The sequence below is a fragment of the Pipistrellus hanaki genome (assembly GCF_964339955.1).
Source record: "Pipistrellus hanaki genome assembly, chromosome: 7".
In the NCBI taxonomy this organism is placed as follows: domain Eukaryota; kingdom Metazoa; phylum Chordata; class Mammalia; order Chiroptera; family Vespertilionidae; genus Pipistrellus; species Pipistrellus hanaki.
In genome coordinates this window covers 68,413,062-68,431,542 of record NC_140509.1, presented here as the reverse complement: position 1 = coordinate 68,431,542, position 18,481 = coordinate 68,413,062, and the positions used below count along the sequence as shown (strand labels likewise).

Here is an 18,481-nt window from a genome sequence, read left to right as displayed (position 1 = left end):
TTTCTCTAAGAGTGGAAATTTTAATCAGTGGAAAAGAGTTGATTGCCTCGTATTTCTGAGAAGAGAGGGTCACAGAATCCCAGAGCGACATTGCTCATTGAAGTCTATTTCAAGGGCCCTAGCCCACCCTGAACCATTCCCCCCCCCCCAAATCTTTCTAATTTTCTTTTTAAAGTCAATGTCTACTTCATAGTATAATGGAATAAGAACCTTAGAGTTGATTGGCTTCCACCTTTATTTTATAAATGAGTTTTACGAGGGGCTCCTGGCCCTAAATTCTAATTCTGTTCCCATTTTGGAGCCTCTCAGGTTCACACTAACTCTATTTCCCTGTGTTTCTCCTGCCCCCATCCATCCCACACCTCCATGCTCAATCCCTCACCCTCCATCCTGCCCTGCCCTCCTCTGTGGGCCGCTGCATTCCATGGATAGCGTGTTTTCATTACTTGTCATTGGCCTATTCTTCTTGTTACAGATAATTTTAAAGATATAAAACAATTTTTCTTCAGACTTTGAAAAATGTATATAAAACTAAGTAAAATGCTTCAGTAATTAAGAGAAAAAATCCAAATGTTAATTATTTTTTGGATTTCATTATTTTTCCTACGATAGACATATAAACTGATATATTGTCTTATGTACTATAGAGCATGTATCATGGGACAGTCTTTTCAGGCAAAAAAAAAAAAAGCTGTTAAAGACTGAATATCCTTCAGCACATTTAAAATAAAACACATTAGGACATTTTAACATTAGCTGCAACTAAAATTCACTAGATTTTAAAAATCTGCTATTAATAGTCTGATGCAAACTAATAAAAGGAGAAAAGGCTTATTAAAATATGGGGGAAATAACTGCTAAAAGTATGAGGTTGCATTTAATCTACTTTTCTTGTATTTTTTAGTTTTATTTTTAAAATTTTTATTGATTTTTAAAAATATATATTTTGATTTTTTTTTACAGAGAGGAAGAGAGAGTTAGAAACATCAATGAGAGAGAAACACCAATCAGCTACCTCCTGCACCCCCCCTACCAGGGATGCCCCTACAACTACAGTAAATGTCCCCGACTGGAATTGAACCCAGGACCCTTCATTCCTCAGGCCAACGCTCTATCCACTGAGCCAAATCAGTATTGATTTCAGAGAGGGAGAAAGAAGAAGATAGAAACATCAGTGATGAGAAACAATCATTGATGGCTGCCTCCTGCATGCCCCACAGTGGGGAGTCAAACCTGCAACCATGTGCCTGGGAATCGAAACGTGACCTCCTGGTTCTTAGGTCGATGCTCAATCACTGAGCCATGCTGGCCGGGCTCCTTGCACTTTTTAAGTGAGAAATTTTCCTAGTGTTACCAGAAAGGGGACCTGGCCTTGCACAGGTCTGCCTAGGGCCAAGTGTGGGATTCTTCACGTGACGTAGGAAGAATTTCGCAACACAAGCCCAGATGAATTTTAGAGATTTATTATTTATTAAAGCTGGAGTTAGTGAAACAAGGAAGGGCTGGGAAAATGAGCTGAGGCTGGGCTGCTTTGGCTCACTAAGAAGTTAGAGAAAAGGGGTCTTGGGGACAGGTTTGGGGAGTTTGTCTGGGACGAACTACCATTGCCCATTACTGTCTTGGTTGCAAGCCTTGTGGGGTCCCTTAGGTGCCTGTGGGGAAAGAAGGTGGGGGGAGGGGAGAGTAAGCTCATAGGAGGAAGAGTGAGCAGTGGGATCTTTGTTTTGAGAAGGGTTTTAAAGGCTGGGAGTTTAGGGTTAGTCTTAGGAGGGGATCTCAATAGAATATTCATTAGCTTTATGCTGATGCAACAACATAAGGTTTATTCTCTTCATCTGTCCTTGGGTGTGGTTGGCAAATGGCACTAATTGATGTCTGCTATCTATCTTTCTAAGTGGGATGATTTAAGCTGCTTACCCTCTGGTTAGAGAGAAGTACAAACCTTTCACTCTTAAGTGTCCCCGGTTTATGAAAGATAGGATTTACTGGATGGCTGCAAACTGCTGTTTAAATGTCTCAGTTTCCCTGTTCCGCTTTTCCTGGCTTACTGGCCTGGCTCACTGGTACCACTGTAACCATAATAATATGTACTTTGGAAATCAAAGATCTCAGACATGAAATGAATGATTTGGATAGAAGGGGAAAAGGAAATACTGTGTGAAAATATTTTAAAAGAGCCCTGGGGAATCAGAAAGCGCAGCCATTGTGAAACACTGTTAGTTTAGCCTTAAGTAAAACAGCAGAAATAACAGTAATTTTGGTCATAACAAAGAGGAAGAGAAAATTGAAAGTTCAACAAAGGCAGAAACAGAATTTGCTCTAACTGTAAAGCTTCAGAAAACTACACTTTAAATGTACACAATCCAAGGGAATAAAGCAGGGGGCTTCTCTGCTGAGCTAATCTGAGTTAGTCACACGTTCACAGTAGGACAATCACGAGTATCGGATTTGCTGAACTTTGCTGTCAAACATACTTAAATGCTATATGAGCATGACTCAGGATCTTGAAACAGAGGGGTTTTGAAATGACATTTTGCTACTCACTATAATAAATAACAGTCTATGAACTTAGAACCCTCTAAATCACTGTAATGGTTAAAGTCATGAAAAAGTTGACAGATCTTTGCTTATGAAAGCAATATTTTATCTGAAGGACTAAGCAATATCTAAAGCTCTCTCTAGTTTGAGGATATTATAACCAGCCATATGTCTATTTTCAGGAAGCTTATCAGTCTGGGGCCTGAGACAACAGAAGACAGTGAATGATGAGCTCTGTGGTTCAGGGAGAAAAAAACAAGTTATAGATCTAGCAAAGTACAAAATAGGAACAGTAATGGCAGAAGGAAACATATTATTCTTTCAACCCATAGTTTGTAATCCCTATCATAGAGAAGGGGATCCATTCAGGTTTGTATAAATGACACAATTCTTCAAGTAAGAAGCACTAACATAAATTGACCAGTAAACTATAGACTACATCTAGTCCTAAGTACCTTTCCCAGCATTATCTTCTTTAGCCCTCCCAAACCTCTAGGATCCATTACAAATATTCTACTGTTGCGGGTGAAAGAAATGGAAGCACAGAAGGGTGAAATCATGTGTTCAAAGACACACACACACACACACACACACACACACGTAGTAAGCATTGAAGCTGATAGCCAACTCAGGCGCCCTTACTGGAGAGTTCCAGGCACTCATCACAGTAGATGGCAAACTGTTGAGCAGGTCCTGCTCCTCCATCCAGGCTCGCTGGGAAGCATGGCCAAGTGGCCAGCATTCAGCTCTGGGGTGAGCTCCGTTGACTAAAGGAGATGTGAGTCAGGGCACTGAGGATGACTGTGGCTACCTGAACTATGACAGGGGGAACAAATACCAAGTTCTGTCTTGAAAAGTGAGCTGGGGAAATAAGGAAAGTCAAAAGCAGCGGAGTTCCTCTGATTGTGCCCTGTCCTTTCTAAAGGCCAGGCCCATTCTGCCCCCACTCACAGCATTAGGCGATCTTTGGAATTCCTCACTGTGGGTAAGATGGCTTTTATTACCGAGATAGCCATCTTTTTTAGTAATAAGGACCTCAGTAAATGAGGCCATTCTGCTTAAAAGATTTTCATATATCCATAGATGTTTAACTACGTGATTTGATCTCTAACAGCAAGTGGCAGAATCTGCACAGGACACCATATATCAGATGGAAAATTTCCATGTAAACAGGTCATGTTTACCATTTATCATATTTTTCTTTTTGGTTAGATAATGCCATATTTTGAGGGATAAAGCAACTGTTTATTAGTTGTAAATATAAGAGTGTTTTTGCTTTATTGAAAATAAATTAGAAACTATGTTTCTTCACTTAAAAAATCTATATAATGGAGTCCTTCCTTTTTTATATTAACTCAATATCATAATTTTATATTTTCTAAAATTATAAAGTATTTCTGTGGCCCATCTGTTTTCAAATCAAGTCATTTTATTTCTCCATTTGGTATAAACTATGACTGCTACTGAATAAATATGAATGTACCACTTTGTAATGATTTCCGCATCTCCAGAAATTTGGGCTGAATTTAAAAATATGGTGAATCATTAGAAAATATCAAGAAGTAATGCATCATCTTGAAAATATAAGCAAAAACTAAATTTTATCTCTGGGAAAAATTTGCACAAGAATGATTCATTCTATTTATTTTTCTTTCTTAAAAGTAATCTGGACATTGTGAGGATCGCAGTGCTACCACTGCATGTTCTTGATTCTTTTCTTTTCTTCTTCTTTAAAAAAAAATATATATATATTTGATTGATTTTTTACAGAGAGGAAGGGAGAGGGATAGAGAGCCAGAAACATCAATGAGAGAGAAACATCAACTAGCCGCCTCCTGCACAGCCCCCAGTAGGAGTGTGCCCACACAACCAAGGTACATGCCCTTGACTGGAATCGAACCTGGGATTTTTCAGTCCACAGACTGATGCTCTATCCACTGAGCCAAACCAGTTTCAGCTGCATGTTCTTGTTAAAAGGAGACTTCAAGTTAAAGCCCAGGGAGGATGTCGGGGACTTACATTTTAACCTGGCAAAGTGAGTACCTGGCTAAAATCATGGCCCTTGCAAAAAACCAAACAAACAAACAGAAAAAAACAAACCTTATTGCTTAACTATTTCATTACCTGACTTCTGCTAAGCAAAGAATATGATTTGTGTCGCCAATAATAGTACTGGGAAAAACACATTCTGAAAGTATGGGGAAACTCACCCGACCTTGAAACTCTAATTTAAGAGGATGTTACAAGCCACTGTAGGACCAGCATATAAAAAAAAAAAAAAAAAGTATGCAAAACAACTCAAATTTTAAAGCCTAAAAACAAAGATAATAGCTAAACTTGTGCAGCCTGTTTGCATTTCTCAGAACAAATGCTGGGAATGCATGAAAGACTCAAGTCCAGTGGAAAAAAGCATGGGTGGTAGGATTATGGGTGATTACTTTTCTTTCTTTTTCTATTTTCCATTTATTTCCTATGATCAACATATGCTACTTTTATATTATGTTTTGAAAAGCTTTTTAAATATTACTTTTGTTTCTCCAACTATCGATATTTGCATATGGCAACTGAGCATGCCAGGCCTGTTCTCTGGTAGTTGATGCAAAAAGAGAGTATGAAAAGCTAGCCCATCTCACCAGATCTCAGGGTGAGCTAAAACTTCATTAATTCCTTACATTAAAACAAAATTTTTTTTTTAAATTTAAATTCTATTTTTTACAAGCAAAGTGGACAAGTTAACTCTAACATTTAATATCCTTAAGCTATGTATCAAGAGACCATAATATTAAGTTAAATAAGTAAAATGCTTTCTGATGATGTTGGCTTTGACTGGAAATATTCCATTCACTGAAATGCATTTTCCATGGAAAATTATGGAATCATTTTATCAGAATTAGTTCAGGAATTTAAAAAGTTACCATAGTAAAATTCATACTGTGACTAGAATATTGCCTTTGTAACGAATGCATTTACAGGCTCATAAATTTGTATGCTGCAGAAGGATGGCTGTGGAGTTGCTTTCGCCTGTGTTTGCACTGAACAGAATGGAAGGCATTTAGGAAAAGTTTTAGTTAAGTGCTGATATGCTAAAGAAGAAAGGAAACACTGCTGTGTAGAAACCATGGCAGAAACAATTGCATCCCTCAGATTCAAATTCTTAAGAAAATTACTAATAGATTAGAAGAATGTTTTAACTTCTTAAACTTAAAGGGTAGATGTCTTAAAGTCATAGATCATAGCCTAAACACATTACAGTCAAACTGATAAAAACCACAAGATTAAAAAAAATAAAAACGCCCAACGAATGACAACACATTCCGGGTAACAATAATTTTAAAAATCACTGACTTCTCCTTAGAAACTATAGGGATCAGGAGAGCATGAAAAAAAGAATATTCAGAATTTCAGATCTAGAAAATATATCTTTCAAGAAAGAAAGATATATTTTATTTACAAACGCATATCATTAAGAGAAAAGAGAACTAAGATATAAACATTGCCAGAGAATCATTGCATTATAAGAAATGCTAAATGAAGTTTTTCCACACTAAAAGAAAATGATCCCTTTGGGAAACTTGGATCTTCAAGAAAAGATGAAAAGCATCATAAGTGGTGAACATCAGAATAAATATAAAATATGTTTTTCCTCTTGTTTTTCTTGAAATACTTTGTACTATAGGCTTTAGTTCATATGTAGAAGCAACATTTTTGAAAACCATAATGTAAAGGGTGGGAGGGGGAGTGAGGAAATGGACCTATGCTGAATCTTGTTTCTGAAAGGGCAGAGCAGGGCAAAGCTAACTCCTGACTCCATTTTGTATTGTGAGGCAGAGCGGAGCAGGGTGGAGCTATCCTCCATTTTGTGTAACTGGACCTTAGCCCTCACCCAACCAATCAGGGTCAGCCAAAGCAGTGACATCACCACCCTTATAAAACCACTTGACCTGTGGAAGTTCGCTCTCTCTTCCGCCATGCTGTTGGCGTGAGTGGGACAGAGCCCATGCTAGCATGGAAGAGGCTCTTTTGTTTATTGCATCGGACTCGGCTCCCTGGTGGTCCTTGGGGATCACGAAGTCTGGGTGTAACATTTCTACAGTAGCCTTTGAAAACTTAGAAAGGTATTAATTATAATCCCTAGAGCCACCACTAAGTCAATAGATAAACAAATATTGATTTCTTAAAAATATTCAGATAATCTTAGAGAAGTCAGGAAAGGAAGAATAAGCAAATAAAAAAGAGAAGGTTTATGAGGAAAATAAATAACATGATGGCATAGTTTTTATCTAATGAGGTCAACTATCACATTAAATATACGTGGTCTAAACATTCCAAATAAAAACAAACAAACAGAGATTGTCAGTATTTAAAGGAAAACCTAAGTGTGTGAGGTCTGTAAGAGAAGCACTTTAACTACAAGACACAGATAGGTTGAAATAAATGGATAGAAAAGATATCATGAGAAGAGTAGCTTGGTTATATTAATATCAGAAAAAGTAGTCTTCAAAGAAAGACTTGTACTAAGATAAAGAGGGACAAATCATGGCAAGTATAGAAGTATGTATGTGCTTAATATCAGAACTTCAAAATATATGAAGCAAAAATTGACTGAATTAAAAGAAACAAAAGGTAATTCTATCACCAAAAGTAGAGATTTTAATACTCCTGTCTTAGTAATTCATTGAACCACACTAGCTTCTACCCTCACCAAAAGAGACACTCGGCATAGATCCTAGTTTAGAAGGCTCTTCATTAGATGAGCTGCTGTAGGAGGGACACTATATCTTCTTAACCCCATTGATGACACAAAAATAAATTTTAAAAAGTTTTTTAGATGAATATTCTTGTTTTCGTTTCTCTTCATGTTCTGCACTAGTGTTTCTTGTAACCATTTCTCCAGCTCTGAGAAGTGGCCGAGCATCATTTTTCTGGTCCTGTCCTGATTCCCCTCCCATTCCTTTTCTGTTATGGAACTTTGGGAATCATTTATTTTTTAATTGTAACATTTTATTCTCCACAGCTTCTTCACAATATTTGTGCTGTGTGGCTCTTAATAGCAGTCTTAGCCAGTGGATGGCTTATTGATTTTGTGGTTGTTCTACTAATGGACCAAAATGATGGCATTGAATAGGCCAATTCACTTTCATGTTTATTCATCTTGCTTCAAAAGACATAAAACATGACAGAACAATTCAGTTGACAGACGAAATTGATAATAACTTTAGACCATAAGCCTGGTCTTTGAAAAGAAGGCATCAGAGAGTTTTCTACTATTCTCCTGAACCCCTCTCGCTTCCACTAATAAGCATGGCCTCCTACTCTCTTTTATGAAGAAAAGATTAAAGCACAGATTTAGCCCACGCTGCTTCTCACAAGAGAGCTGCTTCTTCCTAGGAAGTGAAATAAAGAACTGGGCATGCAGGCTCTTAGTCTCACTCCTCAGCCTTGTGTTTTCTGGTTATGAGCTTTCAAGAAGTCAGCTAACCCCTTTCAGCTTCTGATCTCATCTCTCAGGGAGAGGGAGCACAGGCTGCTCTCCTCTTTGATGGGCCTGCCATAAACACTAAATTAGATTTTTGTGTGTGTGTGTGAATGTGCTTTGTAAAGCTAGGAGGCTTACTACAAGTAATAGGTGTCAACACAGGCTCTCCATTTAATTAGAAAAGGTGAAAGCACTAGTAGCACTTTGTCAATTGTTTTAGCTCTTTTTGCTCAACCTCCCTTCTTCATGTTCAATGTCTTTACTTGGTGCAATTAGGCCGATGGCTCAATGAGTTTGTGAAAAGGAATGAAAAGATATCTTCTATTTCCTATAAGAACATACCCTAACCTTTATCTGAAGCATATTCTCTGATCTTAGAAAGCGGCAGTCCTCTGATTTTGATTAGAGTTATACACCTGGATTGATAGAATAAGTCATACCTGCCTTATGAAGCATTCTGAAGTGTGACTTACCTTAGGAATTTTAATCCCTTCCTTTTCCTGGAAGACAAACTGGGATGGGTTTGCTTGCCCTCCTTATCCTGTTCCTCTGTCACCCACTCTAGGGAACAAATTTCTTTTCTTCTCTTTTTAAAAAAAAATATATTTTATTGTTTTTTACAGAGAGGGAGGGAGAGGGACAGAGAGTCAGAAACATCGATAAGAGAGAAACATTGATCAGCCACCTCCTGCACATCTCCTACTGGGGATGTGCCCACAACCAAGGTACATGCCCTTGACTGAAATCAACCCTGGGACCTGTCAGTCCACAGGCCGACGCTCTATCCATTGAGCCGGATCAGTTAGGTTCCAAACTCATTTCTCTGTCCTCTCCCCCCCACAACACTTGAATATACTTTGAAATCCAGAAAGCTGCACCTGATGGTATATAAGCTTTAGTTACCGAGAAAGATATCATAAAGGGTCCTATATCATTAAAAAAATAATAATAACTGTGAAGTATATTCAAGTGATGGACTAGGTATGAACAAGCAAAACCAAAAATTGCCCTTAAGCCTTGTGTCCATGCAGCACTTTACTACAAAACACTTTCTAGGCATCACAGGACCAGAGAGCATTTTCCCAATAATACCTGAGTCATCGTTAGTCCAGAAGGTTCTTGGATCAGGCTTGGTCAGGATGTTGGCGTGAGTACATGGCTCTTTTACCTTGAAAACATAAGGAGAAAAGATAATGTAAAAATGGCTTCACGATTTCTGCTGTGTCGGGAGTACAGTTCCACAGGCAAGATTCCAAGGTTGACTCTAACACACATGGCTCATCTCTACCCCAAATAGGTGACCAACCACCCCAGATTGACCAGGACTGACGTGTTTCCCAGGATATAGGGTTTTTAGTCCTGGGCACTACCAAAATGATTGGTCACTCTCAGCCTGATGCAGTTTCATTCCCAGGGCTCCTGGCTGGGTAAGCACCTGGGGGTGGGGTTCAATCCCAACGCACACCCTTCTACCTCTGTGCTTTTTGCAATCTGCTGTATGCAGAGGCCCTGAATAATTAACAAACTTATTAGTGCAAGAACACTCACCACATACAAAAAATTGTTTTGGATTTCTACTTTATAAAAATGGCACTTTTAGTCTATATGCTTGGAAAAATATATTTAAGGAAGAACTAATTTTAATTCAGTAGCACTTTAAAATAAATTCTTCTTTTATAATCATAACATCACATATATAATATATATATTAGAGACCTGGTGCATGAAATTCATGCACAGGGGAAGGGAGTGGAGGTCCCTCAGCCCAGCCTGTACGCTCTCCAACCTGGAACCCCTTGAGGGATGTCTGACTGCCCATTTAGGCCTGATCCACTGGGCAGTCACACATCCATCTCACAATCCAAGACTGCTGACTCCCAACTTCCTAATTGCCCCTAACCGATTCTGCCTGCCAGCCTGATCACCCCCAAACACTCCCCTGCCAGCCTGATTGCCCCGAACTGCCCTTCCCTGTAGGCCCAATTGCCCCCAACTTTCCTCCTCTTCCAGCCTGGTCACCCCTGACTGCCTTCCCCTGCAGGCTTGATCACCTCCAACTGCCCTCCCTTGCAGTCCTGGTCCCTTCCAACTGCCCTCCCCTGCTGGCCATATTATGGTGGCCATTTTGTGTCCACATAGGGCAGCCATCTTGTGTGTTGGAGTGATGGTCAATTTGCATATTACTTTTTTATTAGATAGAATAAAGGCCTGGTGCACTGGCGGGGGCTGGCTGGTTTGCCCTGAAGGGTGTCCTAGATCAGTGTTTTTCAACCTTTTTTGGGCAAAGGCACACTTGTTTCATGAAAAAAATCACGAGGCACACCACCATTAGAAAATGTTAAAAAATTTAACTCTGTGCCTATATTGACTATATATAAAGTAATTCTCTTGAATAGGAATCAAATAAACACAAAGAAAGTATTTTATAATTACTTTATTATGAAATATTAAGTAAACAAAATAGTGAAAAATTATAAAATTCTTGTCTTGTCAGCACCTACGGCACACCAGGCAACATCTCACGGCACACTAGTGTGCCGCGGAACAGCGGTTGAAAAACGCTATCCTAGATCAGGGTGGAAATTCCTTAGGGCATGGGATGACCTGGGCGAGGGGCTTGTGGTGGTTTGCAGGCTGGCCATGCCCCCCAGCAACCCAAGCAGAGGACCTGGTATCTGGGATTTATTTATCTTCTATAATTGAAACTATGTAGCATTGGGTAGAGGCCAGGGCCATCCAGGGTAAGTAGAAAGATTGGCTTCCTCCATAGCTGGGGAAACCCAAGCCCCCTGCTTGCTCCTTGGCTGCAGCCATCTTTGTTGGGTTAATTTGAATACCCACTCCTGATTGACTGGTGGGTGTGACTTGTGATTGTAGAGGAAGTACAGTCAATTTGCATATTACTTTTTTATTAGATAGAATTTTAATTCTCACCTGGGGATATTTTCCCATTGAGTTTTAGAGAGAGTGGAAGGGAGAGAGAGAGAGAGAGAGAGAGAGAGAGAGAGAGAGAGAGAGAGACATATCAATGTGAGAGAGACATATCAATTGATTGCCTTCTGACATGCCCTGATGAGGGCCAGGGATTTAGCCTGCAACAAAGATACATGCCCTTCAGTCTGTAGGCTGATGCTCTTTCCAATGATCCAAACTGGCTAGGGCCAGAATCTATATTTTTAAATAGTAGCACATGTATATATGTAATACATATTATTTATTTATAAAGGTCTGCCTAGTGTATATCCAACTAATAGATTTCTTACAGTAAGTTCCAGGGAGCAGCAATTATCCTTTCTTTTTCAACTTTCTACTATTGTGATGTGTGCTTTTTCAAACATATTCTCAATCAGGGAAATATAAATCTTACTGTTCAAAAGGACATTCCATTTAAATCTACTTTATAGTGAGATAATTTGATTACTGTTGAAGTCTCTTGTATTTATTTATTGGATAAATTTCTTCCAATGCAAAGGACTAAATAATGTCACTATATATATTGTTCAGTTCCATTGACTTGTTTTTCCATAACAAGTCTTTATTGTTGAGGGAAGCGTCGATTTATATCTGGCACAAACCCTTTCTCTTGTTGTGAACTGGTATCAAAGAATGTGTGGAAATCAGAATATCAAAGAGTTACTTGCACTCCCAGATTCACTGCAGCATTATTAACAATAGCTAAAGTGAAGAAAAAACTTAAATGTCCATGGACACATGAATGGATAAAAGTAATATAGTAGATACATAAATTAAATATTATTCTGCCTTTAAAAAGGAAACTCTACCATCCACATCCACATGGATGAAACCTGAGGACATTTTGCTAAGTGAAATAAGCCAGACACAGAAGGACAGATACTACTTATAAGAGATGTCTAAAGTAGTCAAACTCAGAGAAGCAGTGATTGGGAGGAGGAAGTGAGGATTTGTTAGTCAATAAGCATAAAGTTTCAGTTATACAAGATGATTAAGTTCTAGAAACTTGCTGAACAACATTGTTCCTATAGTTAGCACTGTTAAATTTGCATTGTCCACTTCCAAATTTGGTAAGAGGATAGATTTCATGTTAAGTGTTCTTACAATTTTAAACATCTATATCTGCTAAAATATTAGATATGCACATAAACTATTATGTGCATAAAATATGTGGGATTATTAGTGGAATTTTATGGTAATATAAAATGTTATTAATTTATAGAAAACATAAATTTTAGAAATAAACCTGTGGTGAAAAATATCATCAAAATGTAAATCTCAAGAAAAAAAAATAATGCATGGACTAATACCATTCTGTGGAGGACATTTTGAGCAAGCTGCAAAATATTTCTCCAACTTCACTAAATAGCCTATGTATAAATTTCTTCTACTAAGTTGTTGCTCCATATTGTTAGAAATCTCTTTATTAGTTTAACTGAAACCTGGATCCTCAAAACTTCTTGCATTCTGATATAGAAAAACAAACTGATTCTGCATAGAACAGACCTAGAGGCCCAGTGCAGGAAATTTCATGCACTGGGGGTGAAGGGGGGGGGGGGGAGTTTTCAGCCTGACTTGCCCCTGCCCCCTCTTGCAGTCTAGAACCCCTTGGGGGATGTCCACCTGCAGGAGTGGGCCTAAGTCAGCAGGCAGACATCCCTCTCGCAGTCCAGGACCCCTCACTCCTTACCACCTGCCTGCTCACTATTTCTTATTGCCCCTTAGCACTGCCATGGAGGCAGGAGAGGCTCCTGCCACTCCCACTGTGCTCACCAGCCATGAGCTTGGCTTCTGGCTGAGCGGTGTTCCCCCTGTGGGAGCACACTGACCATCAGGGGGCAGTTCCTGTGTTGAGCGTCTACCCCCTGGTCGTCAGTGCATATTCTTCCGTTTGTTCCATTGTTCAATTTGCATATTAGGCTTTTCTTATATAGGATATTGCAAATATTTGAAAGTAGCTATTCTGTGTCACCTTAGTCTTCTATTCCCAGGTTAGTAGTCCTTTTCCCTTTTGCTGTTCCTTATGAAATGATTTTGTCTTGTTACTGAGATCACTCTGCCCCAGAAGTTATCCTCTCTGGCATGTGGGCTAATCCCCTGGGAGTTCCCAGGCAAAGGCCAGATAACAGCCAGTAAAATAAGGAATTGGTTTCAAGAGATAACTCATGAGGAAGACTACAAACATTATTTCCAGATGTGAATAATTAAAAGTTTTCTAAGAATTATAAATAATTCTCTATTATTTAGTTACTTTTTAATATTTTTTATCCAAAAAGTCCCAATTGATTTTATAACTATAGACTTATTTAGGAAAACTGCTACATATAAGCATTTTTTTTTCTACATTGAGCTCTAATTACTTTGTGTCCTTATATCAAACAGATGTCATTCTTCCAAATCTCATTTACTTATGAATAATTTTTTAATCACTATTTGTTTGAAATATTTTCTACAGGTTGAAGCTGCTTCTGTTAAATTCAAGGCCATCAATAATTTATTCTTGGTTTTTTGGTTTTTACTGTACAACTAGGTGCCCAGTGCACGAATTTGTGCACCTTAAAAGGAACTCTAGGCTGTGAGGCTGCAGTGGGCACAGGAATGGGTTTCAGCCCGTCCTCCATGCCCCTGCCCAGACCCTCCCACTGTGGCCCCAGTTCCCTGTCTTCCACTCCCATCGCCACTGCCGCTCCCATGCACTGATGGCACTGGCCCCACTTGTACCCCACTGATGATGTGGTGTGATTGGGGCTGGCACTAGCAGGGGGTGCAAGCAGTGGCTGCTGCCCCGATCACCCTACAGGAGCAGGGGGAGATGGAGAAGCCCTGAGGGGAGATTGAGGCTGCCAGCTGCCACTCACACCTGCTGTGATGCCAAGTGACTGGGGCAGATGCCAGGTGCTGGCAGTGGGTGTGAGCAGCGGCTCCAGTGCTGGCAGTGGGTGTGAGTGCCAGGAGAGAACGCATCATACAGGAGCAAAGAATCTTCAATAACCACCAGTCTCTCGCCTCAATAATAGTAACTGGCACCATGCCTTGGTCTGATGCCCCCACTCACCTGCTCCACTATCCCACCATGGCCAATACCCACCATGTTCCGTGCTCTGCCACTTGCTGCCAACTCCCACCATGTTCCATATACACCCTCTTGTGGTCAGTGCACATCATAGCGACTGGTTGTTTGGTTGTTCCGCAGTTCAGTCTACTAGGATGTGTATATATATATATAAAATACACTATTCTCTATGATCCCCAAGCTCCAAAGTACCCACAGCAAATTATCTATAAAGTACACATAGTGAATTTTTAGCACAAGTTTATATAAACCCATTAGTTACTGTATATTCTGCAACAACTTATCAACAATGCCCTAAAACTGACTCCTGTAGTTTTAGGTGCTTCACATAAGTGAGAAAATTCATTATCAGATGTTGATCCTGCTCAGTCTTCACAGACCCCTGTGGCTGCAGAAGTGACTAGCATCTTGAATTTGACCTTTGATCCCTGGCTGAATCCACAGTGGGCTCTTTGGTTCTTTCCTTCTTTCCCTAGGAAAGGATATACAGTAGGATATATACCTTGGAAGTGTGGTGGAGAGGGGTGAAAAGGTAATAATATAAAAAGAACAGCAGAACATTATGGCATGTTCAAACATTTCATTATGAAACATGTAAGCATACACAAAAGTAAACAATATAATATATCTCTATGTGGCTATCATCTAGTTTTAACAACTATCAACATTTTTCAATCTTATTTCATCTTCCTCTCTTTTATAGACTGGAGCATTTTAAAGCAAATTCCAGAATCATGACATTTCATCTGTAATTTCTTCAGGAATGTGTTTCTAACAGAAAGGTATTTTTTTTTGGCGTAATCATCATGCCATTATTACAACTAACAACTTCAACAATAATTCAATTTATTAAAGTTTAATGAGGGTCATTAAAGTTTATTTACTTAATAAGTAACAGCATGTGCAGTCTGAAAAAGAAAATAAGTACGTTCACTGTTTTGCATACAGAATCATTTGAAACTAAGGAATAAAAAAAGACCCTTTAACATTGTGAGTTCTACAAAGTCAATAGAACTTCTGACTTATGTAAATCCTTATAGGTTTTTTTTGGGGGGAGGAGCCATCATAAAAAGTCATTTTTCTAATAGAAGTGGTATTGTTTTTCCACTTATTTCCAATGCATCCTTGGAGAGAAAGGCGATAGAATTTCCTTGCTTGGTAGAACTGAAAGTGTTGGAGTGTGAAGTTGAAAGGAAGAGGGTCATCTCTGGAGGGTCACTGCTGATTGCTTAATCCAGGGGTCCTCAAACTTTTTAAAGTGGGGGCCAGATCACGGTCCCTCAGAGAGCTGGAGGGCCGGACTATATGAACTACTAATTCCTACTGTAACACCTCGGCTGCGCTCACTGCCCAAAAAACCTGGCGGGCCGGATCAGACTCCTCTGCGGGCTGCATGTGGTCCTCGGGCCGTAGTTTGAAGACCCCTGGTTAATCCCTATAGTTTTGAAATCCAGGAGTGCTTTCATAAATTATTATAGCATTAAGTCATTAGAAAGATAGGGGCAATTGGATAAAGAGAGAAGGATTATAATATTAAAGGAAGGTATATCAGAATAGCACATGTAGGGAGATGTGAGATATCCAGAAATTTTGGATAAACTCTGGGAATAAATCATTACAAAATCCACCGATATGAGAAATGAGCCAAATTACCGTATTAATTCTACAAAATGCCTATAATTGATGGCAAGTTTCAATATTGGTAAGATTGCTAGAAAGGAAACAGTTATGATCATCTTTCCCTGTTACCTCTTACCCTGATTTAAAAAACATTAATCCAAAATCAATAAATATAGATGCCTATCCACATTTAAATGCTGATATAGGAAAATGAGTCAGAACATATGAACTTCTCCCTGATTTACTTTCAAGTGAATCATAATAATTTGTATATCACTTTCCATAAATCATTTTAGCAGTAAATGCTAAAGTCATTAGTCCTTCCTCAAATACAAACAGAAAGTCTCAAAATGCTTGTCTCTTATTAGCCCAGGCAGTTGTTTCTCTCCCATATCAGGTTACCTGATGTTCAAAAGCAAGCAAAAACTCTTTATATGTGGGAAAATGTAATTTTGCTTCTCAAACTGCTTTAATGAGGCTTTAGAAAATGTCCCCTGAACACTATTACAGGATGTAAAGTGATCCTGCAAATACTAATTTGAATTCAGCTCTGTGTATTCGGGAGAAAGAAAAGTCCTCCTTGATTGTTTGTCTTGGATGGCTCCAACAAGGATTTCAGGAGCATTTGTTTACTTCCCAAATGCTGCCCTGGTTGTTTAAGGACACAAGGGAAACTTGTTGATTGCTGGGACTTTACATTCTGATTTGGGAGCAAGACATTGACACATAGAAAGCGACGTGGAACCTGATATTAAGTCTCTCTAAACCTAGTATGAAGAATAGAAGTATAGCTATTAAATTTTGTCAGCGTTGAAAGGCAAAGTCATTGAGCAAGGTTTCAAAGTAGAGGGAGGACTCGAATCAGTTGTTAAAACTCGAACAGTATTTGGATTGATATGCAGGCAGCAAAGAGGTATCCCAGGTGGGAGGGACAATGCAAACAAAGGTCTGGAAGCAAAACTTAAAAGGCATGCTTAAGCAACTGCTGATTGAATAATTTCCTGCGAATAGGAGGCTCATAGGAGAAATGATTAGAAACTAGGTAGAAGCCAGCTCTAGCTGGTTTGGCTCAGTGGATAGAGCATTGGCCTGTGGACTGAAGGGTCCCGGGTTGTTTCTGGTCATATGACCAGGTTTTGCGCTCAATTCCCAGTGGGGGGTGTGCAGGAGATAGCCGATCAATGATTGTCTCATCATTGATGTTTCTTACTCTCTCTCCCTCTCCTTTCCTCTCTGAAATCAATAAAAATATATTAAAAAAGAAAGAAACTAGGTAGTGGAAGGCTTTGAATGTCGATGCATCCTTTACTTTGGGGGAATTTAGCAGTTTCTATGAAAGACCAGTCAAAAAGTAACAAAGCTGAAGAGATTAGGAGGCGGCTGTTTGTACCATCAGGGGAAAATTGTAGAGGGCATGGTCAGGACTGTGAAAATGGAATGAAAGGGATGATGGGAAGGATAGCTGGAATGATTTGATAAGATTTAACGAATGACTGAAAATGAAGAAGGATGGAGGAGTCCCCAAATCTCTGAGCTTTGGAACTGGCTGACTCGGAGGATGGTCAAATGCGTTCCCAGCTATCCATGGTCTCTGGCAGCTGAAGGAACCACCCTGTACTGTAGTAGGTTAGCACGGCAGGCCTGTCTTGCGCATGTGGGCCCCTTTTCATGTTCTGGGCCTGCAGTCCTTTTGGGAGCACTGGCTGCATCTCTGACCTCCCCAGACCATATCACTTTTGGGTGCTTAGTGGTGTGGCTTCACTCACAGTCATGGGCATATAGGGTTCTCTAGCCCCTACCTCTGGGCTACAATCTGTCCTTCAAGCATGGCAGGGTGAGACTTCATCCACACTATTTCACTACAGCAAACATTCCCCAGTCTGTGTATCTGGCATCATTAGCCTCCACCCTCCTGAAGCTGACTGTTTAAACAGGACAGCGGGAGTCTGGTGGGTTAGGAAGGAATCTCACCAGAGATCATAGGTCTTAAGTTTTGGTCCCTGCGAGCTAATGATTTATCCTCATTTAGTTGCTTAACATGAATTACATCCATATAGCATGGAGCATAGGAACCATTCCTGGCCCCTGAAGAGACCGTGATCCCAAACCACTAGGCAAATGTTCTTTATTTTTCAGCTTTATTTCACTTGCACTCTTACTGGTTCTTGATATTTTTCAGTTTGGTCCTTGTGACTATGAATTGCTTAAGGCAATTTGCCAGCCAACCCACTTTACTTATTTCTGGCCCAGCAAGTGTTTTAGTTTTAACCTCTGGCCTACATCAAGTCAAGATATCCAGGTTAAACTTTATCAAAGCAAATGTTTTCTGTATTCTACCTCAGCAGTATAGTTCAGAGAAACAGCAATTTGGGGAGCTGACAAAGATCTTTTCTCATCTCTCCGCTGAAGACTAGAGGGCAAAGTACCTTGTTAGTGATGGAATTAAGGTCAGAATCTAAGTTCAACTGTTATATTTCAAGATGCCAGTTGAAACTGGTACTGGTTTCTTAAAACTTGGAATTTTCCTCAATTTTGAAATGGACTCAGTTATACATTTCATTCAAAAATATTTGTGGGTAACCTGTTGTATAGTGGGCACAGTGCTATAAGCTGCAGGCATAGAGGAGAACCAGATAGATTGTCCCTGCCCTTACAGAACTTATTTCTTTAAAAAACATATTTTACTGATTTTTTTACAGAGATGAAGGGAGAGAAATAGAGAGCTAGAAACATCAATCAGCTGCCTCCTGTACACCCACTACTGGGATGGGCCCGAAACTAAGGTACATGACCTTGACTGG

At 39.5% G+C, this 18,481-nt stretch overlaps 1 protein-coding gene across 1 annotated transcript in view; it reads right to left on the bottom strand.

Annotated features, from left to right (window-relative positions):
- Positions 1–18,481, bottom strand: part of SGK1 (serum/glucocorticoid regulated kinase 1) — a 101,130-nt gene that overhangs the window by 23,659 nt on the left and 58,990 nt on the right. Inside the window, exon 3 of the mRNA XM_084890842.1 lies at positions 9,107–9,182. Coding sequence (XP_084746968.1) covers positions 9,107–9,182 — 76 coding nt within the window. The remainder of the gene's footprint in view (positions 1–9,106; positions 9,183–18,481) is intronic.